The 25,041-nt window shown below is 48.1% G+C and overlaps 1 protein-coding gene and 1 pseudogene across 2 annotated transcripts; one reads left to right on the top strand and one right to left on the bottom strand.

Annotated features, from left to right (window-relative positions):
- Positions 1–1,681: 1,681 nt before the first annotated feature.
- On the bottom strand, positions 1,682–5,553 carry LOC136626602 (nuclear pore complex protein Nup155 pseudogene; annotated as a pseudogene).
- Positions 5,252–24,713, top strand: LOC136624865 (anaphase-promoting complex subunit 16-like). Of its 2 annotated transcripts, none has more exons than XM_066598795.1 (3): positions 5,252–5,832; positions 21,225–21,302; positions 24,292–24,713. In XM_066598795.1, exons 1-3 carry the CDS (start codon positions 5,736–5,738, stop codon positions 24,357–24,359), a joined length of 243 nt encoding a protein of 80 aa, XP_066454892.1. In that variant the 5' UTR covers positions 5,252–5,735; the 3' UTR covers positions 24,360–24,713. The 2 variants fall into 2 exon arrangements, with proteins under 2 accessions (XP_066454892.1, XP_066454891.1); XM_066598794.1 differs by having other exon boundaries at positions 24,277–24,713.
- The last annotated feature ends 328 nt before the right edge of the window (positions 24,714–25,041 follow it).

The raw sequence follows: 25,041 nt of genomic DNA, 5'->3' as shown, positions 1-25,041 counted from the left end.
TGGAATTAGTGGAAGTGGAGAAAAGGTGGTAAAATAGATTGATGTTTTCCCAACTTCTACACATTCTCCCTTGGCTTATCATTTAAGTCCACAGTCCCCATGATTAAAATCTTTCTCTACTGCTCTAAATGAGGCACATGTTGTCCTGATGCATAAATACCATCATTCTGCTGTACCACCTTATCTTGTTGATCCAGAGGAAGGCAAAAAACCCCCAATAAGGCAGAAGCCAATTTAGCCCATTGGGGGAAAAAATTCCTTCCTGACTCCATAATGGCAGTCAGAAAAATCCCTGGATCAACATTTTGAAAGTTGGTACGGCAGATCGATGTTATCTATGCAGCAAGACCAGATGCCCAATATTTCTAGCAGTAGAGTAAGATGTGGATCATGGAGAATGTCGGCGGAACTGATAAGCCAATGGGGAATGTGGAATGAGTGGTTGTTGAGAAAAGGTAGTAAATTAGATTGATGTTTTCTCAACTTCTACACAATTTTCCTTTACTTCTCATTTAAGTCCACAGTCCCCATGATTAAAATCTTTCTCTACTGCTCTAAATGAGGCACATGTCCTGATGCATGAATACCATCATTCTGCTGTACCACCGTATCTTGTTAATCCAGAGGAAGGCAAAAAACCCCCAATGAGGCAGAAGCCAATTTAGCCCATTGGGGGGAAAAATTCCTTCCCGACTCCATAATGGCAGTCAGAATAATCCCTGGATCAACATTTTGAAAGTTGGTATAGCAGATTGATGTTATCTATGCAGGAGGACAAGATGCCCAATATTTCAAGCAGTAGAGTAAGATGTGGAGCATGGATCATGGCGGCTGAACTGATAAGCCAATGGGGAATGTGGAATTAGTGGAAGTGGACAAAAGGTGGTAAAATAGATTGATGTTTTTTCCACTTCTACACAATTTCCCTCGGCTTGTCGTTTAAGTCCACAGTCCCCATGATTAAAATCTTTCTCTACTGCTGTAAATGTGGAACATGTTGTCCTGATGCATGAATACCATCATTCTGCTGTACCACCTTATCCTGTTAATCCAGAGGAAGGCAAAAAACCCCCAATGAGGCAGAAGCCAATTTAGCCCATTGGGGGAAAAAATTCCTTCCTGACTCCATAATGGCAGTCAGAATAATCCCTGGATCAACATTTTGAAAGTTGGTACGGCAGATCGATGTTATCTATGCAGCAAGACAAGATGCCCAATATTTCTAGCAGTAGAGTAAGATGTGGAGCATGGAGAATGTCGGCGGAACTGATAAGCCAATGGGGAATGTGGAATGAGTGGTTGTTGAGAAAAGGTGGTAAAATAGATTGATGTTTTCTCAACTTCTCCATTCCCCTCCCTTCCAATCGCAGGCTTACCTCTTGTTCCTCCCCGCTGATACTGTGCAATGGAAGGGGCGGAGCTAAGCATAGGAGCCCATGCAGCGGCCGATGTTCTTGGACTATCTTTTGGGCCCAATGTAAAAACGCCCGGAGCTATATTGGCTTGGAAATACGCCCGTGTGATCTGATGCATTGGAACACAGGTTGTGTTAAATTGCTGTCTGTCAAGGCTCTGGACGATATTATGGTCATTTCCATATGCGGGGAGCAGCCCATGAATACATTGCGGCAGAAGGAAAGACTTCTTCACCTCCGTCCAGAAGGGATTTCCAATTCTGAAATCACGTGGGAAACGGCACATTCATCTCCAATATTGTCTTTAACCCAAAGTCTGCCGGCCAATCCAAGGAGCAGACTTGTTGTTCCAGGTACTGAGCCAAAAACTGAAGAGGAAGATACATGGGAGTGCTGGCATAGATCTTGCCCAGTGAGACCAACTTCAGGTTCAGCAGTTGCATCCTGTCGGCAGCATCCATCTCTACGCTGTCCTTCAACTCTGTTTGTATGATTTCCTTCCATATCTGCTGCACCAAGAAAGCATTAGAAAAAGAAGCACATCTAAGGATTGCAAGCTTGCACTCTGAAAGCTGGAATGGGTCTGCAAATTTCTCATACAGAACTGTAAGGTCCATTACCTGTGAATCAAGCTGCGCCGCAGAAGTCTGTGCTGGAGGATGTTGGGAGTATTTCCTGAGTAGCACTTTCTGGATTTCAAGCTGTACTTTAGCGACATCCATTAAGTCTTCCAGCTCATGTATGAGTTCTGAATCTTCAGCACGTCCATACTGGCCATTGGTGGTTCTGGCACACAAGATGGCTCTAGATAAGTATTCAATCCTTCCTTTCAGAGAGATGTTGGGGCTCTCGTAGTCCGCTAGTTTGGCCATCACCCTGGCAGCTTTGATGGGACTTCCCTTCTTCTGGTAGTAACAGAACAATAAATTCATGTAGCGCACTTCGTTGTCCTCATGGTTGGACATGCGCACCAAATGAGACTCCAGAAAAGGTGACTTCAGCTCCAGCAGGACGTCTGTGAGATCAACCTTGATGAGCCAGTTGAATAACACAATATGGAAGAATTCATCTGCAGAGCGCGGAAGCAATTCCAGTATCTGGTGAAAAAGAAGTCCAGAGGGGCCGTGCTTTGTGGTTACTCTTCGGGGAGCAGATTTCCTTTGGTTGACCAGCTCTTGCAGTAAATCAATGATGATTTTGTAGCTGTGCATCTTGGTTTCAAATGCTTGTAAGCCCAACTCATCGCCTTCGGGCTCACCGTTCTTCAGATAGCGCAAACCAAGGCCTTGCGGATCCTTGTTTCCAGCATATGTAAGGCACAGCTGTACTACACCCTCATAAAAACACTGCTGTCTGTACTTGCCACAAACACTAGCCAAGTCAAGAAGGTGACATACTTTCTGGTACTCCTGCAGTGACGCGCGCAGCAATTGTTCTTTATCATACTTGTTGTTGACTTGAAGGGATCGTTGTATAAGTACATAAGCCTTGGACAATATGGCATCTTCACTGCTGTAAAATATCGGGCACATGTGCTGCAGGTAAGAGATCACCTCATCCGTATTTACATTGTGACGGATATGGCAGTCGATCAATGATGCGATGAGAGTCTTGGTCAGCTTCTTCCCCCGGATGACTAGATCTTTAAAGGTCATGTTTTTCAGCTGCTTCTGCAACTCCTTGCGAAGCCCAGACACTACCTGGTGAAAGTGGGGCTCACAGAACTGGTTCCACACCGCTAAGGTTTGGCAGGTCTTCTTCACCAACTGGTGAATTCCTTGAAGGGAGGTCTTCTCCGTTAGCGGGGCCTCAGTGTGACACTCGTCATGTACCTCTTGGTGATGGCAGGTGTTGGTATCACGCTTTAGGAAACTGAAGGCTTTTCCAGAACTGTTCTTCAGCTTCTGCCTTGTGCCGGTGGTCGCCCTGTTGCCACGAGGGATCGTGCTCTCATATTTAGACTTTAGATCTCTGAGGGTGCCCGTTCCAAAATTAAAATTTCTCTCCAGAAATCCTTGTAAGTCTCTGAGGTCTCGTAGAGCTGATTGCAGAAGTTCTCCGGAGATGCCACTATCCATTTTTATGAAGTCACCGTTGTCATTCTTGCATGTTCTTTCGACTATGAGGTCTTTATCCCAGATGAGGTGAATAATGCTGGTAAAATAGATGTAAATCCCATTGTGTCCTCCAGAAAAATGTTGTTGAGTTGAACCCTGGAAGCGTTTATTTGGTATCTGGCTACATGTGGGTAAGGGTGACCAAACAGATATGGTGTTATTTGCCCTGGTGTTATTGGGTGCGGGAAGTGAAGAGTTATTCTTCACCTGCGCTATTCCTCCATATCTGAAAAATACCTCAGTAGCCCAGGTAGACAGCTTCTGATCGGAGGCAGCAGTAGAACACGCAAGGTGTAAACTAGCTGCACAGGCCTGGTCCGGGTGATACACCTTAAAAAGTTGTTCAGTCTTCTGCTCATCTTCATCTTCATAAGCGTCGATGAGAGGATCCTGAAGCTGCTCCACCGGTCTGACCAGAGAGAAGATATGGCTTCCATGTGCGGAGAGCACAACAAACGTCTTGGCTGGAACCATATGTTGTTGGATGGAAGAGTCCTTGACAGACGCAATTACACAGGAATGACCCCGCAGATGTTTTACGGCATGTGTTTCCATTAATTGGTTCTGAAATGGGACGCAGTTATGGTTGATGCACCATAGTTGGTCATAGACGGCGTTTTCAGCAGCTGCCATAAGGAAAACGCCATCGCTATAAAGCACTTGATGGACGTTTGATGGCTTGTCCACGGTGGCAGAGTCTATAAATCCGGGCGGTAGGCGAATATGGACTAAATCCAATCGCCAGGGCTGAGCTGCGGGCCGCTTTGACGGGGCGGATGTAAAGTAAAGGCGGACGCCGGCGCCAGTAATAGCCACCAAGTCACAATTCACAGATTCTGAATCTTCAATGACAGCAATCTGAATGATGGGCCTGAAGAGTGACGGGTCGGCTGTCTTGGCGATCCCTACAGCAGCGGATACGATGGCGTCCTGGAATACTGACGCCTTTTTGGTTATTCCGCTGCCATCTGGACCCAAGTCATAGACCTGTAGTACGCCGCTCTCAGAGCGGGTATACAAGATGTTTCGGCTGTCATCCACAGCGATCTGAACGACGGGGTCATGGCTGCTTAGAAGCCAGGAGGCGAGCAGCACGCCGGCCGCGCTCCGCGTACAGTTAATAATCTGCCACTTGGGGCTAAGCCAGCCGGCTTCAGCCCGGTAGACCACTTCATACAAGCAGCCGGATGTACCAGACAGAAAGATGCGCCCATTGTGTGTGCCGGCGACAGATACGTAGGTATCTTCTGCAGCGGCTGAATACAAGGGCTCTTCTAGCAGCTGGATCTGCCCAGAAGGGTTGTCATGGGGATCTTCAGGCTGCAGACAGCTCACTCCTAATACAACAAGTGTGACCGGAGTGGCAATGATCAGCAGATAGGATGTCTGTGGCTGGACGACACCTTCTTGAGGTCTGACCAGTCCAGCACACACTATTGTGTCCCTGAGGCCACCAAAGCGAGTGACATTCCGGCCGGTGCGGAAGTCCCACAGGAAGAGGTCACTGCTAATGGCCAGCCAAGCCTGGCTGATCTCAGGGAACACTCCCATCATGCAATGAGTGTTCTTCATAGGGTTAAAATAATCTAACATCTCCGGGGGAAGCGGCACTGTGTGCACAGCGCTGACCACCGGGAGTGTGGGGGCGACACCGAGCAGATGAGGGGCCTGCAGAGGGTAATCAGCAGGGGAGTTACCTGACAGAGCAGGGCTGTCCCGAAGGTCCAGGGCGGATGACAAGTCCCTGTAGGCTGAGGCCTCGTGCAGCAGGCGCTGGATCCTCTTCTTGGCTGCGTCCATCGCGTCGTCCATACGGGTTGAGCGCGACTCTCAACTGTCAGTTGAGCCGTGTGCAGTCTGTTGTGACATCAGGTGCGCGCGGGAGGACACGTGACCCGCGGAGCTCGAGCGGGGTTTGACAGCTCACGTGACTCCTGTCTCTTCTTCCTGCAGAACTGCAACACAGAGTAGCCGGGAGGCATATTTGGGATTTCAGCCGCAGTTCAGTAGCAGTGAGCGATTCCAGCGACCTGATTGGTTGTTGGAGACACACCCCCTTTGGAGATGTGCACGTGTGGCCGGGTAGTTAAACAAGCAGCAGCACGGCCGTAGGAGGGTCGGCAACTAAGCCCAAGCCTAAACCCTAACCCTAAGGTTGCTTGAATTGCTGAGTTTAGGCAGAACTGGGGAAGAAAAAGTTAATATGCCCTCCGCAGGATTACATCATGGTGAGCGGCTCTGCGGAGCCTCGGAGCTCCTACTGCCGAAGGAGAGAAGCTTCACTCTGCTGCACGTCTGGTGTATGTAGTCTGCTCATATGTGTGTATATTTGCTGTATACTATGTATGTGTTAATATGCTGTATACTATGTATAGTATGTATAGTGTGTGTGTATATATGCTGTATACTATGTATGTGTGTGTATATGGCTGTATACTACTGGTATGTATAGTGTGTATATATGCTGTATACTATGTATAGTATGTATAGTGTGTGTATATATGCTGTATACTATGTATGTGTATATGGCTGTATACTACTGGTATGTATAGTGTGTATATATGGCTGTATAGTCTGTATGTGTGTATATGGCTGTATACTATGTATGTGTGTGTGTGTATATGGCTATATACTACCGGTATGTATAGTGTGTATATATGGCTGTATACTACAGTGTGCAGTGTGTGTATATATGGTAGTATAATACACTGTGGGCATAGTGTGTATATTCTATATGTAGTACACTGTATATAGATATGCCTGTATACTATGTATAGTGCGTGTATATATGCTGTATACTATGTATAGTGTGTATATATGGCTGTATACTATGTATGTATGTATATATGGCTGTATGCTATGTGTAGTGTGTGTATATATGCTGTATACTATGTATGTGTGTGTATATGGCTGTATGCTATGTATAGTGTGTCTATATGGCTGTATACTACCGGTATGTATAGTGTGTATATATGGCTGTATACTACAGTGTGCAGTGTGTGTATATGGTAGTATAATACACTGTGGGCATAGTGTGTATATTCTATATGTAGTACACTGTATATAGATATGCCTGTATACTACACTGTATAGTTGGTATACATTGTATATGACTATGGTCCCCTGCACACGGGCGGAAATTCCACGGCGGGATTTCTCGCAGAATTTCCGCCCGTGCCCGCCTGCATAGGATTGCTTTGCAAAACGCAATCCTATGCAGACGGCCGTGATTTGTCCGTGTGAAATCACACGCGGTAAACAAATCATGACATGTTCTATTTCTGTGCGGGTCTCACAGAGGCCCACACAGAGATGTCACCCCTGGCACGCCGCCTCCGCTCTGCGCATGTGCCCGCTGGGTGGCAGCCTGCACATCACAGAGAGGAGAAGACGCGGAAGAAGGTGAGCCGCACTGCTCACTGCCGGGGCGCGGGTCGGATCCTGCTGCCAGAATTCTCCGACCCAGCCGTCTGCAGGCGGCCTAAATAATACACCGTGTGCATGCTGTGAATGCACATTATACCTTGTGTGCATACTGTCTGTATATGATGCTCTGGATGTTGTATAACGTTTGTATATGTGTGTTCTATATAAATATTCCCAGCGCTGCAGTGAACGGACTCCAACAGACATATAAATGTGCCGGACCTACTTCACAGGGTGCCTCACACCGAGTGCACCCCTCATCTAAAGAAGCGTTGTATAATCCCCTGGGCCCGCCCCTTCCGCATGGTCCGGACCGCTCGCTGGGGATTTTTATTTAGTTTCTGCTATTGTCTATCTCTCTCCGGTTTATACTTATATATTCTAATTTCCCTCCGATGCTCTCCATGATGTGATGTCGTAAGGACCGGCGACCAGCATATCTATCACCTCAACCACCCGATTATCTGGTTCTTCCTGCCGGCCTGGATCTTTGACCCACCGGCGCTCCCCAGGGAAACCCGGCTACCGCAGGGTGAGATAAAAATATTATATTTATTAAATTGGTAAATATAAATCCCCCCCCCCCACTCTGGGGCGCTGCCTTCTGATCTCTGTTCTGTATATATATATAAGATAGAGTATATGTGTCCGACCCCATATTCCTGTGTAGAAGGCGTGTATGGCCGGTGGATGATGGTGCTGTATGTATGGTGTGAGCGCTATGCGCATACGGGTGTTGTGTGTATATATATATATATATATATATACTGGCTGATATACTCGGCTTCGCCCCAGTTAGTTTGGTACAGAGAACAGGAACCGAGGATTATAGTATGTTCCCCACTTTGCCTGGTTCTTCACGTTACCCAGGAAACACCGCGTGGAGGTGACCGCGTGCTTCCTTGGCTAGAATTGTATAATCCAGTTGTGACCCCGTTACTTTTCCTACTTAGGATCTAAGGAACATTTGCGCCAAATGTCATGTTTGTCCTCCATGGGGAGTAAGGCCGCTCTCACACAGCCCGCTATTTACTGCGAAGCTTAATCGCGGCACAGCGCCTCCATTGATTTCAGTGATGTTCTGCCGACTAGCGCTCGGACGCAGCATGTCTAACGCTGTGATTTTCAAGCGCTGTCTGCTCTATTTTCGTGCATTTTAGCACTTTTTAACGCACCTCATCACCCATAGTGGGGCGCTTCAAAAAACGCTGACAAATAGTGGAATGCCTTAGAAAAGGCCGCACGAAATCGCAGTAAAACGCCATGATGTGCTAATGCGTGCGTGAGAGCGGCCTTAGGGAATTAGTGATGAGTCAGGCCGGCTTCACACGGGCAAGATTCTCCCACGAGTCTTGTGCCTTGCGGGATGTGAATATGATCCCCATTCTTTTGAACGGGGTCATACGCATGAGCGATTGTTTACCCACATTGCACCACAAAGCGATACAGGAAAAGAATCGCGACACGTACCGTCTTTGGGCGCGCCTTCACATCGCAGCGGCCATTGTTGTCAGTGGGGCCGGCGGCAGCATCGCTCCATGTGCTAGATGCACGCGATGCAATGAGGCGTCTCACCAATGAGAACAATGGGAGAAACTCCGTGATCAGCCGCGGCGGAGGATCGCTACTTCTCCGAAGTGATGCCAGATGTTTTTAATACAAAAGACGCCTCTCATCCACGGTGAAATCGCACGTTGACGAGCGCAGTGTGAAGTCAGCCTCAGAGTCGGTCAGTGAGGCCTCACATTATATATAAAATGTGTGATAACTGTCGTTATCTGTATATACAGGGGGCATATGGGATGTACAGAAGTGTATATATGATGCAAGTGATGGTTATATATTTTTTGCTCGGTATATATGTGTTTTAACCCCTTAATGACACGGCCCTTGTTTTTCCATTTTCGCTTTTTCCTCTCCCCTTTTAAAAAAATCACAACTCCTTCATTTATTCATCGACGTCGCTCTATGAGGGCTTGTATTTTGCGGGCCGAGTTGTGTTTTTCAGTGGTACTATATAATGTACTATATAATGTAAGGAAAAACTTCTCAGTGGAGTGAAATGGGAAAAAAACTAAATTCCACCATCTTGGGTGTGTCTTGTTTTTACGGCGTACAGACTGCAACAAGAATGACCTGATCACTTTATTCTATGGGTCAGTACGAATACTTATAATACCAAAGTTATATAGGTTTTTTGGGGGCTGTACTCCTTTTTTTGTTTTTCGAAGATATGTAATTTTTAAAAATTATTTCCTGCTTCCATCGTCTGACGACTATAACTTTTTCATTTTTTCGACATAGTTGTACGACATCTCATTTTGTGCGGGACGCCCCATTGTTTCCATTGCTACCATTCTGGCGTACATACGGCTTTTTGATCATTTTTTATTACATTTTTTCTTGGATATAGGGGTGACCAAAAAAGCACAATTCTGGTGTTCTTTATTTTTATGTTCTGAGATGAGCGAACCTACTCGTTTCGAGTAATTACTCAATCGAGCACCGCGATTTTCGAGTACTTCTGTACTCGGGTGAAAAGATTCGGGGGGGGCGGCGTGGCGGAGCGGGGGTAGCAGCGGGGAACAGGGGGGAGCCCTCTCTCTCTCCCTCTCCCCCCCACTCCCCGCTGCAACCCCCCACTCACCCACGGCGCCCCCCGTATCTTTTCGCCCGAGTACGGAAGTACTCGAAAATCGCGGTACTCAGGCAAAAAAGGGGCTTGGCCGAGTAGGCTCGCTCATCTCTAGTTCTGATGATGTTCGCCATGCAGGGTAAATAATGCATTACTTTGATAGATCAGACTTTTACGGACGCTGCGATACTAAATATGTATTTTTGTATTACTATTTAGATCCCTTTATTATAAATATGGCAAAAGGGTTTTGTTTTACTTTTATTAGCTTTTTTAATTTAATAATCAGTAAAAATGCAATTTTACCTTTTTTGTTAGTCCCCAGAGGGGACAACAACTTGTGATGCGTTGATCGCTCCTACAGTATGATCTAATGTATAGCATTACATCATACCGCGATCTGTGGTCCTGTGATGTTAAGCGGTTAACTCCTTATGGACATGGCCTATTTTGGGCTTAAGAACGCGACGATTTCTGAGGGATTTTCATTTACAGTTTTCAAGAGCCACAACTTTTAATTTTCCAGTCGACAGTCGTATAAGGTCTTATGTTTTGCGTGGTCAACTATAGTTTTTATTAATTAACTCTGCCATTGTTTTTAATTTTTTTTTTTTTTACAGCGACAATCTAAGGCCTCATGTCCACGGGGAAAATCAGGCCCGCCGCGGATTCTTCATGTAGAATCCCGCAGCGGGTCCCTCCTGCCTCGCGGACATGATGCCTAAAAATCAGAATAAACTCACCTGCTCCGGAGGATGCGGATCTTCCTTCCTTCGCGGACGGATCTTCATTCTCCGACCCGGCGGATGTGCTCGACACGCCGGCGGCGTGCCGGGCACATCTGCCGGGCCAAAGAAAGAAGATCCGGCCGCGAAGAAGGGAAGAACCGCATCGTCCGGAGCAGGTGAGTTTAATTCTGGTACGGGTCTCCTGCGGATCCGGACAGCTTCGATAGGCCTCAATAGAAGCCTGCGGGAGCCGTCCCCGCGGGAGACCCGCACGAAAATGGAGCATGTCCATTTTGTTTCCCGCACGCGGATCCACGCCTGACGCGGGAAATGACATCCAAAGGTATTTAACTACCTGCGGGTGTGCAATGCATCCCTATGAGGCGCGGATCCGCGTGCGGGAGAAACGCTGCGGATTCTAAGCGCGTGGACATGAGGCCTAACAGTATAAATGACGCAATTCATTTTTTCTGCGGTTCGATACGTTTACAACAATGCCAAAAACATAATTTTTTTTAGGTTTTTCCACTTCATCACATTCAAAGTCACATAACGTTTTTGATTTTTTCATGGACAGAGCTTTGTCAGGGCTTGTTTTTTGCGTCACGAACTGTACTTTTTATTTGTACCATTTCGGGGTACATATGGCTCTTTGGATTGCCTTTATTGCTCTTTTTAGGAGATATTTGCTGCGCAGGATAATTCGTGTGCTCATTACGGACACAATGATACCACATATGTGAGGTTTTTCTGAAATTAGTAATTTTTTTTCTTGCAAATAGCGGTAAACAAGTAAAAAACCAAGGTATTTTATTTTATTTCTTTACATTATTTCTTTAGTTTATTTACACTGTTTATTTCCCTGAGGGCTTATTCAGACGTCCGTATATTGTCCTGGTTTTTACACCCGCCCAATATACGGTGTCCCTTTCTGCAGGGGGAGGAGGCGGGCCGGGAGCAGTGCACTGAGCTCATGCCCCCTCTACGCCCTTCACCACTGTTTACAATGGGAGGGGCAGGAGGGTGGGGATGGCAGAGATAAGTTCCGCCTCATCCTGCCCCCTCCGCTTGCATATAGTGGCGAGGGGCAGAGATGGGGCGGGAGCTCAGTGCACTGCTCCTGGACCAGCCCACCTCCTCCACCTGCAGAAAGGGACACCGTATATCGGACAGGCGTGAATAAGCCCTGAAGCGGACCTGCTCCATAGCAGCAGTGATTGCTATGGTAAGGCATTGCATGACTTCTGTACAGCAATACCTTATCGCTGGTTATAGCGCTCATAATCAATGGGTGAAGCACAACAGCGCCGCTAGACTTAACATAAGATCTTTGACCCGGCCTGAGAGTCACTCAATGCATCAAACTCTAATTTCATGATTTTACGGCGGTGGTGACGATGTCACAAATCTAATGACACCAAAATCATCCACCCAAGGTCACACAAAGGGGTCAAAGTGCGGTGCAAGAAAAGCCTGCAGGCGGTTTTATATAAGATTCGTTTCTCTTCCCCACATTCAGAAAATCCGAACCGTTTTATTTTTCCGATAACGCAGCTGTCTGAGGGCTTGTTGCTTCTTGTGGGGCGAATTGTAGTTTTTTATGGTTCTCTTTAATGCACCATATAATGTATTGTGAAGCTAAATAAATCCGCTGTGGGATGTCACTATGAACACTGAGGTCGCTGTGCGCAGTCACTATTACCGCTGGGGCGATAAATAAGTGGGTTTTGGGTTTCAGTTTGGGCACTCGGTCTCTAAAAGGTTCGTCATCACTGCTATAGGGTGTCTGGGGGACGCCAGGTCTGATTCTGCTGCGATATTTCACAGGTGGAAATGGACCCGGCCATGGGCATGAGGCCATACTGTGTAATGCAGTACCATAGTATTGCATTATGCTGTATGCTGACAGTCAGTCTCTTCATGGTAGCCTTGGGAATCTTCAGGAGGCCCAGGGTGTCATGACAACCAAACCGCACCTTGCAATCTCATCGCGAGGGGGCTGTTTTGGACCACTAAATGCCGATTGGGGCATTTAAATGCCGCTGTCAGATCGATTTAAAGGATTAACAGCTGCGATCAATGTGAACGCTGATGGCGGCTGTTACAGGCGGGTGTCAGCTGTCAGAGACAGCCGCCCTGCCATGGATGGAGCGGATGAGGGGTAAAGTGGTTAGTCTTCTCCACTGCTCCAGGCTTCTTCGCTGGCTTTTGTTGACATGCTGCTGGGGTGACATTTTCATATACACACATGACTGCCGTGGCCAACCCCTGACCCCAGCCGTGTGCGGCGGCAGCGCTATCCCAGCACATGAGCCAAGGGGGGGCTATAGCATATTTCCATCTGCGTGGAATTTGTGTTTTTTATGAAATAGTGAAAGGAATGTAGCCGCGATCTGCTGTCAGCGCAGTTCTGTACGTTTCTGGTCTTGTCATCTTTTGCTAGGATATAAAGGTTTTGTGGCCTGTATACATGTGAGCGCGGCGCATAGGTGCCCATGAGAAAATGTACACCACCTACCATAAGGTCTCATGTCCACGGGCGGGTCGGATTCCGTGGCAGTAGCCCGCAGTGGATTCCCACTCTGTTCGTGGCCGAGGACACTGCTTACCCGTCCGGGTCTTCTATTTTCTTCACTACGTATGTGTGCGGCAGTGCCGGCTGGCGTGCCGCCGTACATGCGCAGTGGAGGATTTTTTTCAAGTCTCCTGCTTTCCCGCGGGATCCGCTGCCCGGCGGCACAGTTAGATACGCGTGGGCCGCGGGTCAGACTGCTTCCATTGACTGCAATGGAAGTCGTCCATGAGGGATCCGCACTGAAATGGAGCATGCTGCAACTTGTTTCTAGACCGAAAGGTCCGCAAATCAAATCCACATGCTTTATTTCATTGCGGACGGCCATGTTTCCCTTTGTGTATCTTTCGGTTGGGGACATTGGGCCTCAGTGTTTGCCCTTGAGCGTTATTGATGGTGATTACAAATGCTCTGGTCATCAGATGCGCTAGAGCTGACTTGTCTATATGCACTCCTCACTCAGTAAGTAACGGCCATGTTCTGTGATTGACTTGTCCTTGTGAGGCGAATTACAGGAAGAGCAAAAAATGGATGGGAAATACAATTGTCAAAATCATTTCTTACACAGCTAGGGTAAAATAAAAGCTGTGCTGTGATTGGTTGGTATGTATTATACTACTGACGTAAAGTAAAAGCTGTGCTGTGATTGGTTGGTATGTATTATACTACTGACGTAAAGTAAAAGCTGTGCTGTGATTGGTTGGTATATATTATACTACTGAGGTAAAATAAAAGCTGCGCTGTGATTGGTTGGTATTTCTTATACTACTGAGGTAAAATAAAAGCTGCGCTGTGATTGGTTGCTATGGGAAACCCAGATTTTCTTTAAAATCTCAATCCATGTTAATGTGGCATTCATTCAAGTTTTAGGCTGGGTTCACACAGGGCGGATTTGCCGCAGCAGATCCGCCCGCGGCCGCTAATCTCGGGATTAGCCAGCCATGTGGATGAGATTTCTCAGAAACCTCGTCCACACGGGACGGCTAATCCGCTGCAGTAAATCCGGTTGAAACCGCGGCCGCGCTCTCCTCTATGGGAGCACCAGCTGCAACGGAAAAGCATGCCGCCGAGCTGCTTCAAAGCCGCCGCAGCTTAAACCGCGGCGGTTCTCCCGGCGGAAATCTCGCGGTTTTTGCTGTGGCCAAACCGCGAGATTTCCGACGGGAATCCGCCCTGTGTGAACCCACCCTTAATCCGGGGCAACGCTGGTACCCCTGCTAGCCTAATAATCACATACGTGCAGCAACGACGTCTGCCCTCAGGTGTCTGCCCGTTTGTGGAGGCCTAGCTTATGATGTGCACTCCGCTCCACCGCACTTTATGGCGTTGTCTGGCCCTGACAAATGTATGTATGCACTTCTGTATGGCCATTACAAAGCACTTTGTAATATACTTTGTGCTTTGTAAATCAGCCATACAGAAGATATATACTTACCTACAGGAGTGCTCCCTATCTTCAGTCTTCTCCTCTTGTCGGGCCGTAAACACACGTCCTCGGGCCAGGGGTGCGCGCCTGTTTTTTTGCGCATGCGCAGCAGCGCCTGCCGGCTCAGGAACACGCGTCAGATTATTCGCGCATGCGCAGTCCGTACTAGAGACGGACAGGAGTGTCCACCGGTCATCAGCTGAAGGGTAAGTATTACTACTGGGAGCGGGTGCTGTCATAACTTCTCTCATGGGAGTGGGGGAGGGGGCTGCCATAACTTATTGCAGGGGGGGAGGGGAGTGGGTTGTATAACTGCCCCTGCCACCGACCTGCCCAGCGAGCCACCAACCCACCCACTATAATCCTGCCTGTGCAGGGAGGAGAGGAGGTGAGCTGTGACTATTGTGAATGGTGGTCCTGTGTTATCTATATGTAGGTGCCACCTCTCAGTGTAATCCTGTCTGTGCAGGGAGAGGAGAGGTGAGCTGTGACTATTGTGAATGGTGGTCCTGTGTTATCTATATATAGGTGTCACCTCTCAGTATAATCCTGTCTGTGCAGGGAGAGGAGAGGTGAGCTGTGACTATTGTGAATGGTGGTCCTGTGTTATCTATATATAGGTGTCACCTCTCAGTATAATCCTGTCTGTGCAGGGAGGAGAGGAGGTGAGCTGTGACTATTGTGAATGGTGGTCCTGTGTTATCTATATATAGGTGCCACCTCTCAGTGTAATCCTGTCTGTGCAGGGAGGAGAGGAGAGGTGAGCTGTGACTATTGTTAATGGTGGGTCCTGTGTTCTCTACAAATAGGTGTCACCTCTCACTGTAATCCTGTATGTGCAGGGAGGAGAGGAGGTGAGCTGTGAGTATTGTGAATAGTGGTCCTGTGTTATCTATACAGATGTGTCTCATCTCAGTGTAATCCTGTTTGTGCAGGGAGGAGAGCCATGACTATTTTGAATGGTTGAGGTGCGGACAACTAGTTGCTGTGTGGGTTAGGGTGCTGACAACTTGTCGACGCGGGAGTTGGGGTGCTGACAACTAGTTGCCGCAAGAGTTGGGGTGCTGACAACTTGTCGCCGCGGGGGTTCAGGTGCTGACAACTTTTCGACACAGGAGTTGGGGTGGTGACAAATAGTGGACGCAGGAGTTGGGGGGTGACAACTAGTCCCCGCGCGGGTTAAAAGCTGACAACTAGTCGCCGCAGGAGTTAGGGTGCTGACAACTAGTCGCCGCGGGGGTTGGGGTGCTGACAACTAGTTGCCTCAGGGGTTTGGGTGCTGACAACTAGTCGCCGCAGGGGTTGGGGTGCTGACAACTTGTCGCCATGGGGTTTGGGTGCTGACATCTTGTCGCCGCCGGAGTTGGGGGGCTGACAACTTGTCGACGCGGGGGTTGGGGTGCTGACAACTAGTTGCCGCGGGGGTTGGGATGCTGACAACTAGTTGCCTCGGGGGTTGGGGTGCTGACAACTAGTCGCCGTGGGGGTTTGGGTGCTGACATCTTGTTGCCGCGGGGGTTGGGGTGCTGACAACTAGTCGCCGCGGGAGTTGGGGGGCTGACAACTTGTCGACACAGGGGTTGGGGTGCTGACAACTAGTTGCCGCGGGGGTTGGGATGCTGACAACTAGTCGGTTTGGGGTGCTGACAACTTATCGCCATGGGGGTTTGGGTGCTGACATCTTGTTGCCGCGGGGGTTGGGGTGTTGACAACTAGTCGCCGCGGGAGTTGGGAGGCTGACAACTTGTCGACGCGGGGGTTGGGGTGCTGACAACTAGTTGCCGCGGGGGTTGGGATGCTGACAACTAGTCGCTGTGGGGTTTGGGGTGCTGAAAACTTATCGCCATGGGGGTTTGGGTGCTGACATCTTGTTGCCGTGGGGGTTGGGGTGCTGACAACTAGTCGCCGCGGGAGTTGGAGGGCTGACAACCAGTCGCCGCGGGGGTTGGGGTGCTGATAACTTGTCGCCGCGGGGGTTGGGATGCTGACAACTAGTTGCCTCGAGGGTTGGGGTGCTGACAACTTGTCGCCATGGGGTTTGGGTGCTGACATCTTGTCGCCGCGGGGTTTGGGTGCTGACATCTTGTCGCCGCGGGGGTTCGGGTGCTGACAACTAGTCGCCGCGGGAGTTGGGGTGCTGACAACTTGTCGCCGCGGGGAAGAGGGGGGGCTGTCAGTGTTACTTGTCATGTGGGGGGAAAGGGGGCTGTCAGTGTACTTGTCGCGCGGGAGGACTGTCTCCGTAACTTGTCGCACGGGAGGGGGGCTGTCACCATAACTTGTCGGGAGGAGGGGAGCTGTCGCTATAACTTGTCGCACTGGGAGAGGCGGAGGGGTGTTCTCACCATAACTTGTCGCAGGGGGGAAGGGGCTATTGCTATAACTTGTTGCACGGTGCGAGGGGGCTGTCACCGTAACTTGTCACGGTCGGGGGGGGAGGTGCCTGTCAAGCGGGTATCCTTGTTTCACAGTGGGGCGGCTGCAGGAGATTTCTCTCCCCGCCCCTCTCCATTCACTTTGCACAGCGGACGTTCAGTACTGAATGGCTGCTGTTTACACTGAACTCTCGTCGTTCAGGATTTTATCCTGTGAGTATAGACAGTCTCTCCTGACCCCGCCCCCTCTAAGTACACTGTACAGCAGGAGAACATGCTGTCCTGTGGAGGGACTTAGAGGGGGCGGGGCCTGGGCAGGAAGAGACTTAGATGAGTTCACTAGAGGTGGGCGTGGCCAGGACGGGAGCTGAGCGAGGCCAGTCATTGGGAGCTCGCACACAGAGGGGGGAGAGCGCAGGGCATTGTGGGAAGTCAGCACAACGGCGCCATCTTTGAAAGCTGCTTTGAACATCAGATATCAAAGTAAGAAACTGACCTTCCGGCTGATCTGCCTGCCTGAGCCCTGTATGCGGTGTGTGGGAAAAATCACATCTGCATGCTTGTCATTGCTTTGCGGACATCCATGCATCCCTATGGACGGCTTGATTTGCGGTTCTCCAGCGCTGGTTCCACAAATCGAATCCGCCTGTGGACATTGGGCCTTACTTTAGCATGTATACTACCGTGTTTCCCCGATAGTAAGACACCCCCGATTGTAAGACGTATCGGGGGTGTCAGGGGGGTCGGCCAATGTAAGCCGTACCCCGAAAGTAAGACATACCGTAGAAAAAAAAAAATCATTACTCACCTCCCCCGGCGTTCTGTCGCGCTCCGGCAGGATGTCGCTCGCTCCCCGGCGCAGCATTGCTTTCTGAATGCGGGGGCTTGAAATCCCCGCCTCCAGAAAGCTAATACACACGCCGTCAGCCAGTTACAGAATGGCTGTGATTGGCTGAAGGCGCACGTGGCTTCAGCCAATCACACTATTCAATGACATCATTGAATGGCTGTGATTGGCTGAAGGCGCACGTTGCTTCAGCCAATCACACCCATTCAATGATGTCATTGAATAGTGTGATTGGCTGAAGCCACGTGCGCCTTCAGCCAATCACAGCCATTCTGTAACTGGCTGACGGCGTGTGTATTAGCTTTCTGGAGGCGGGGATTTCAAGCCCCCGCATTCAGAAAGCAATGCTGCGCCGAGGACGAGGAGCGAGCGACATCCTGCCGGAGCGCGACAGAACGCCGAGGGAGGTGAGTAATGATTTTTTTTTATTATAAGACATACCCCGAAAGTAAGACATAGTCTGGCTTTTGGGAATAAAAAGAAAGTAAGACACTGTCTTACTTTCGGGGAAACACGGTATTAGTATGGATATCCGGCAGCGGACGTGGTACTTGTGTGACAGAATATATGATGTGCTGCAGGGATATGGTGTATTATTGGGAAGCCCGTCCCGACGGCGACTGCAATCTATATACATATCTCCATGCTCAGGAGAATTACTCAGCGGCCTTAGGGCTCATGTCCACAGGTGCCCTCGCAGCGTTTTACCAGTGTTTGTGATACCGCGTACGGGCAGCGAGTGTACTGCGCATATCTGCGTATCTCACGGCCGCGGTCATGCGCAGTGTGGCTGTCTTTTTTTTAATCCCCCGCTGTGTCGTATCTGCGTTGCGTATGAATCGCCGCCCGTACATAATGTATTGTGTATGGACAGGTTTGCATACGCTGCTTATACAAACGTATACGGCTCACTCTGCGTGGTACGCCGGAGAATAGAGCATGCTGCGATCTAGTTCTCGCTGGTATCTACATGCAGTGTCTATACGCTCATGTGCAAGGACTAATGAAGGTCCATTTACTCTCATTAGCTCCATTCAGCACGCATTACGTGGCCGTGCAACGCATGTGTAATAGGCGGTGAAAGACCACCCGAGGACACGAGCCCTTAGGAATAATAGTTATAATGTAAAGGCGTCCTCTGTTCCTAATCCACAAAGTACTCGGGGTGAACCAACATGGAGGTCCCTCTGCATGCCCCCTCCGCCATATTTCTGTAGCCACGGGCGGAACTGTTCAGCAGCTTCCAGACTTTTGTTATATTCTTGGCGCATCTAATTACAATATTTCCCAGTAAGCAATATTCTAATGAAGCTTCTTGTACAGGATGGGCCACGGAATATTAGCCCGTCACCACACTCTCATCAAAGCTGTCTAAAAGAAAATCTTTGTTGCCATAGCAACCAATCACAGCGCAGCTTTCATTTACCTCAGCAGTATAAGAAATGAAAGCTGCGCTGTGATTGGTTGCTATGGACAACATTGATAGACTTTCTTATAGACAGTGTGGGCTGCCGTCCTTCTTTTCCGTGGACCACCCTGCAGATGCTATGGTGATGATGAGTGAGTGTGAGGCATAGCGTGTAGTTACATCATACGTACACAGGGGGCGCACCGCTTCAGCCTAAGATTGAGCCAGAATTTTGCCTTATTCAGTTTAGTAAATCTCGCACTTATATTCGGAGAGATCGCTCAGCTGTTTGAGAACAACGGTCATATTGCTTTATTGTTACTGCATTGTAGATGGTAAATATAAGGTATATGTCTATGTTTAAGGACTCTCCGGTTACCGGACAACCCCTTTTCAGTAGGACGCCCTGTGTGAAAATAATATACAGAGATACACGCGTACCCCAGGACTCAGCACTGCAGCCTGCTGCAGACTCAGGGGGAGGGGCATAGGAAGTCACATGACCTCTGTAGCCAATGATAAATGCAGCATCATGTTCTTGAACTCCTGGCATCGCGGCTATCAGGGTCTGAGCGCCGATGCCAGGAGAATGGATGGTGACACTGCAGCTTCTCATTGGCTGCAGCGGTCACCTGATTTCCTGTGACATCATCTGTCAGTGGGATTATGGGCATCTGTAACAATTTACACTTTCAACTTTAACCTCTTAGTGACGGCCCCATTGCCTTTTTACGTCCTAGCTAAGCGGGCTTTAATCCTGGAGGACATAAAAACATGCATCCTCTTAGAATTAAAGCCCTATTGCCCCCCCCCCCCCCCGGCAATGTGATCCGGTGTATAGCGCCGATCGCAATTAAATGAATAAATAGTTAAAAAAAGATTAAGATTCAGCTGCCCTGATGGATCCGATCCATCAGGGCAGCTGAGATTACTCACCCGCCTTGTCCGTGGTCTCCCACGGGGAATTGGTTCTCTGGGACCCGTCACCGCTCTTCTGCATATGTGTGCCAGATGTATGACGTCATGCGCATGCGCAGAAGGCCAGGAGCCCCGGCAAATTTAAAGTCTCCTGGATGCCAACTCCTGAAGGTAGCCGGGAACCAGGAGATGTCACTGGAGCCCGAGGTGACCGGTCCCCTGTGCACGTGATTGCCACTATTCAATGGAAAGCGGCGATCACGAAAAAGTTTTAAAAGGTTGGAAAGAAGTTTGTTCCATCTCCTCTCATGGATCGGATCCATAAGGAGAGGTGAAAATACTCACTCGGGTCCTCCGCGATGTCCCAATCTTCTGGGACCTGAAGTATCCTTCTGCGCAGAGGGGCTCGTGCCCCGGGAAATTTTAAATCCCTCTGCTCCTGGGTAACATGTGCAGAGAGATGTCACCGGGGACGTGATCACTGTTATCCAATAGATAACAGTGATGATTTAGAGTTAAAAAAAATGGCACCGATAAAAACTATAGTTCGCCATGCAAAAAATAAGCCCTTATATGGCCGTGGCGACAAAAAGTGGCTTTTGAAAAATGGATATAAAACCCTGCCAAAAATAGCTGCATCCTTAAGCCCAAAATAGGCCGTGTCCTTAAGGGGTTAATATAAGACAGGGTCTTCTTTTTAAGGAAGCACGGTATCTTAGCGTCTATTACGCACTGTAGAAGCCTATTGAAATCAATGTGCATGCGCAAATGCACACAAAATACACAGGAAACCTGCGTAATCGCTACGTATTTACCCACAAAATCAAGAAGATTTCGCACGTTTCTATTACATGCGGAAATACGCTGCATATTTATGTGAAGTAAAAGAATACCAATACGCCGCAAAGCGCAAGGCAACAGCGTATTTACAGACCGAAATACGCAAGCGCCCATGTGAATGCGGAGAAATGGTTACTTGTGCTGGTCTTCATTTTCTTGTTACCTCTATAGCTCCAACATATTCTGCAGCAATGTACAGAGATTGTCGTCCCTAATATCTGTCATGGTCGCCGGTAACGCTCACAATGTAATGTTTCTACCGCAAACACACACTACACGCGCCTGCAGATGCGGGACAGTTTCATCAACGGCCATTTAACCTAGACATGTGTTTGGCGCTAGTAGTCCATAAGCGTGCACGGGGGGCCATAACATGCACATGTCAGTAAAAGTAGGTGGAAATGATTGGAATCCTGGCCAGTGTCAGTAGATGTTCTACAACTTGTAGGCAGGACATACAATAGTGCAGTCTGGTCAAGAACGTTGCTCATGCGTTTTTCTATCCTTCTGTTTGCAGATGGCTCAGAGGGATTTTTCATTTGTGAATCCGTGTTCAGTTATCAAGTCGCATCAGCGCTGAAGCAGGTGAAACATGGTAAGTAACGAGTGCAAATCATGACCATAATCCAGTCTACACCAGCAAACAGAAACTCATCCTACAGATTTCTCTTCTATCAAACTGTATTAAGTAATGCATGCCTGTTTTATGGCTGAGGGAAGTGAATTAAAGAGTTTGTAAACTATTGGTGACCTATCCTGAAGATAGATCATCAATAGTAGCTTGGTGGAAGTCCGTTACCAGGAACCCCACCGATCAGCTGTTTGTAGGGCCAATGCACTAAGTTTAAATCTGCAGGAAGCAGACAGCTTCCTTCTCAGTGCGGTGGCCAGCCCTGGCATTGCAGTCATTGAAATGAATGGAAAATTTGATGCAATACCGAGCCCTGCCACTGCAGTGATTATGGAGCTGTCTGCTTCCTGCAGAAATCAGCTCAGTGCACCAGCCCAGAAACAGGTGAGATGGGACGGGGAGCTGGTGAACTGAGATCCCGTCCCCTCTCTGACCCTCGCCATTGCTTGCAATGGAGGGGGCATAACAGGATGGAACATAGCTCCGCCCCTGACCCAACCCTCCATTGCAAACAGTAGCAAGAGGCAGAGAGGGGGCGGGAGTTCAATGCACTAGCTCCTCCCCTTGCAGAAAGGGGCAGCGTATATCAGCCGGGCGTGAAAACCTGACCGATATATGCCCGTCTAAATAAGCCCTAAAGGGAGAATGGTGGGGTTTTGGTATTTTTATTGTTGTTTTTTTTATAATTTTTTTAACTTTTTCATTTTTTTTACATTTTTGTCTTTTTTAGGGAACTTGCATAATCCTTTTTTTTATTCTTCTAATACTCTGGAATGCTGAGGCATAGTAGGGTATTAGACAGGCTATGAAGCTCAGAGTCTTAGCGCCATAGCCTAATTTAGCTGGCAAACCCGGAGGCTATATTCAAGCCTCCGGATGCAACTGAGACCCTTCAGAACCGCCTGATCACATTGCGAGGGTTCTGATGGTGACACGGCTTTCATTTGACAGCCGATCACCAGCTCTCCCTGCCATGGAGACCATTGGCCGGCTTCTGACGAGCCGATGGTCCACGTGGCAGGGAGAGCTGTCCAATGGTGACAGAGGGAGCCCTCTGCTTCTGTCAGCCCTTTACATGCTGCAGTCGCACAGACCACAACATGTTAAAGGGTTAAACAGCGGAGATCAGAGGTTTTCTCCGTTCTCAGCTGTCAGCACTTTACATGCTGCGGTCACAGAGATTGCGGTATGTAAAGGGTTAAACAGCGGAGATTGGAGGTTTTCTTTGTTCTCTGCTGTAAGAGCTGGTGCCCGGCTATCATCTGACAGTTGGTCACCAGCTCTCCCTGCACGCGGACCATAGCCGGCGTCTGAAAAGCCGATGGTTTCCGTGGCCAGATGTAAACAGTGCAGGGAAGAATCGGAAAGTTGCCGGTAGATCGGTTATATCTTCCCGCTTCTTTTTTTAAAGTCCTGCACTGGTTCTTTGTGGGACTATGCAGGCAGAGCACAATGCCACAGCTTATGGCATTGTGTTCTGCATGGTCCTATAGTGAAACATAGCCAGGAAATCTTCTGGGCTATGTCACTATGGGCAGCGCAGCTAGTCCTGGAAAATTTCCGGGCGTGCCACTGAAGAGGTTAATGCTATAACTTACAGATCTTGAGATATACAACTATAACAAGAGGTATGAGTTACTACAAATGACTGGTTACTTTTGTACTCCTATGACTTATGATTTAAGAAAACTATAAGACTAGACTGTGCTAATGTCATGAGGTGGTAAGGACTTCTGCAAAGGTTGGGCTACATTTGGAGCCTTCATCACTAATTCTGACTAGAAAAACAGCGTTGTATGCAGAGCTATTTTTCCAATCAAAACGAGAGACACTTCAGAAGGCACAAAATTTGGCAACAGAAATATCAACTTAGCTTTTTAAAGGCTTACATTATCAGCACATTTGCAGTATGATATTTCCTTCCCCTTCCCCCTCCACCCCATGCCATGTTCATTTTCTGCACCAACATTTTGAAATATGCACCATATCTTGGGATATGCATCAGTCAGAGACGGTCCTCCAATCAGCATTGCCAAGACAGCTGGCGCAGCCCATCAAAGCGTTGACTGGTCTAGAACAGTGTTTCTCAACTCTAGTCCTCAGGGACCCCCCTATATGACCTGTCGGGGGTCTCTGAGGACTGGAGTTGAGAAAAGCTGGTCTAGAAGTCTTGATTTCCACAGCCAATTATACTGTAGAAAATCTCCAAGATTTTGTTGGCTTTCAAGGAAATGCACCATTTGAGTTGTACTTTGCTATCGTTCACTGCCTCTGCTTATGCTACACCGTAATTTACTGACCATAAGTCAAGTAAGGCACCCACTATTTGTATTTTTGATAAAGGCATTTTATGCAAAATTAAAAATGGGGTATTTTACACTTGGATGGACCTCTTTTCTCAATCAAACTATCCACTTCCTCTGAATATCCAGCCATATTTGATCCTGATAGTATAATAAACCCTCCATCCACAGCCAAAAACTAGGCTGGATTCACATTTGCACTATTATTTCCATTGTTTGGCTCCATCATAGGAGCTAAACATTGGAAGTGCTGGACCCCATGCTTAACTGACATGAATGATGTCCATAGGACCCAGTTGACTAGCATGGTGTCCTCCGGGCTTCCGCCAGGCTGCTCGGGAATCTATGTCAGCTGTGTGCCGAAGACGCTTGCACAGATATGAACAGTCTAACCTGTGCCTACACTAATTGGGTAAAGAAGCATCCCTAAAGAACCTTCTAAGTCTTCTAACTGCTCAGACAGTCTGTCACCAGCTTGAGAGCACCTTGTAAGTGTCAATGTACACTGTGATAAGACTATGTTCCTGTCAAAAGCAGTGATTTCTTATGATCCTTCTCAGTGATTACCCGACATCATGGAGCAACCTGGAGAGACTGGAGAGAATCCTGTTCTAATTGCAGTAACATTTGTTTAGGTCTAATCTTTTCAGATCAACAAGTATCCCGGATGGAGAAGTTGGCCGGATTAGTGGAAGAGTTGGAAGCAGATGACCCCTAGCCCACTTCCACCCCTGAGCCGGACCATACTAAACGATTAAACTGTTATGTGCAAGCATGAGAAGGTACTACCAGGGCTCAACATCCTCTACCATGTCTTCAGTTGTTCTTCTAAAACCAGCATCTTATACTGCAGTCGTTGCCGCTCCATAGAATGAGTCTACAAATCGCTACACGTTGAAGTCTTCTACCATTTGTGACTATCCCGACCCATAAAGCCGTTTACCATTGTACCTTCACTGGGAATGAACAGGGACGATTGTTTTCAGATTTGTATACAGTGAAAACTTGTGTATAATGTTACATTTTTGCTAAATGTTTTTATTTTCTAAAATAAAGATGAGTTTTGTAGTTACATTTTTATTAGTGTTTTAATTGTGAGGAAAGATGTAATGTTGTGCCAGCAAGAAAAAACTAAAGTGTAATTTAGAAATCCACTGTCCAGGGTGTAGAGGTATCTAATGACCTCTTACAGTGCGATGATCCCTATACTTCTTTAATTTGCTCATTTACATTTAACAAAAGTCTCTCTCAACATGCATACATGAGCCTATGGTGCCCATGACCCTGTCACCAGTTGTCCTTCTTCGAACCGCTTTTGGTAGGTACTAACCATTGCATCTTGGGAACCGCCCTCCCTGGTATTCTGGAGGGCTCTGTTCCAGTCGTCTAGTCATTACTAT

The sequence above is a fragment of the Eleutherodactylus coqui genome, chromosome 4, assembly GCF_035609145.1.
Source record: "Eleutherodactylus coqui strain aEleCoq1 chromosome 4, aEleCoq1.hap1, whole genome shotgun sequence".
Taxonomy (NCBI): Eukaryota; Metazoa; Chordata; class Amphibia; order Anura; family Eleutherodactylidae; genus Eleutherodactylus; species Eleutherodactylus coqui.
This window is presented reverse-complemented; position numbering and strand designations above follow the sequence as displayed.

What these genes read in the sequence shown, in the direction of transcription:
- LOC136624865 (XM_066598794.1), top strand. Translation starts at nt 5,736, where the DNA reads ATGCCCTCCGCAGGATTACATCATGGTGAGCGGCTCTGCGGAGCCTCG. An exon ending in CACTCTGCTGCACGTCTGGT is followed by an intron (nt 5,833 to 21,224) that starts GTATGTAGTCTG and finishes TTCTGTTTGCAG; the next exon opens with ATGGCTCAGAGGGATTTTTC. An exon ending in GCTGAAGCAGGTGAAACATG is followed by an intron (nt 21,303 to 24,276) that starts GTAAGTAACGAG and finishes ACATTTGTTTAG; the next exon opens with GTCTAATCTTTTCAGATCAA.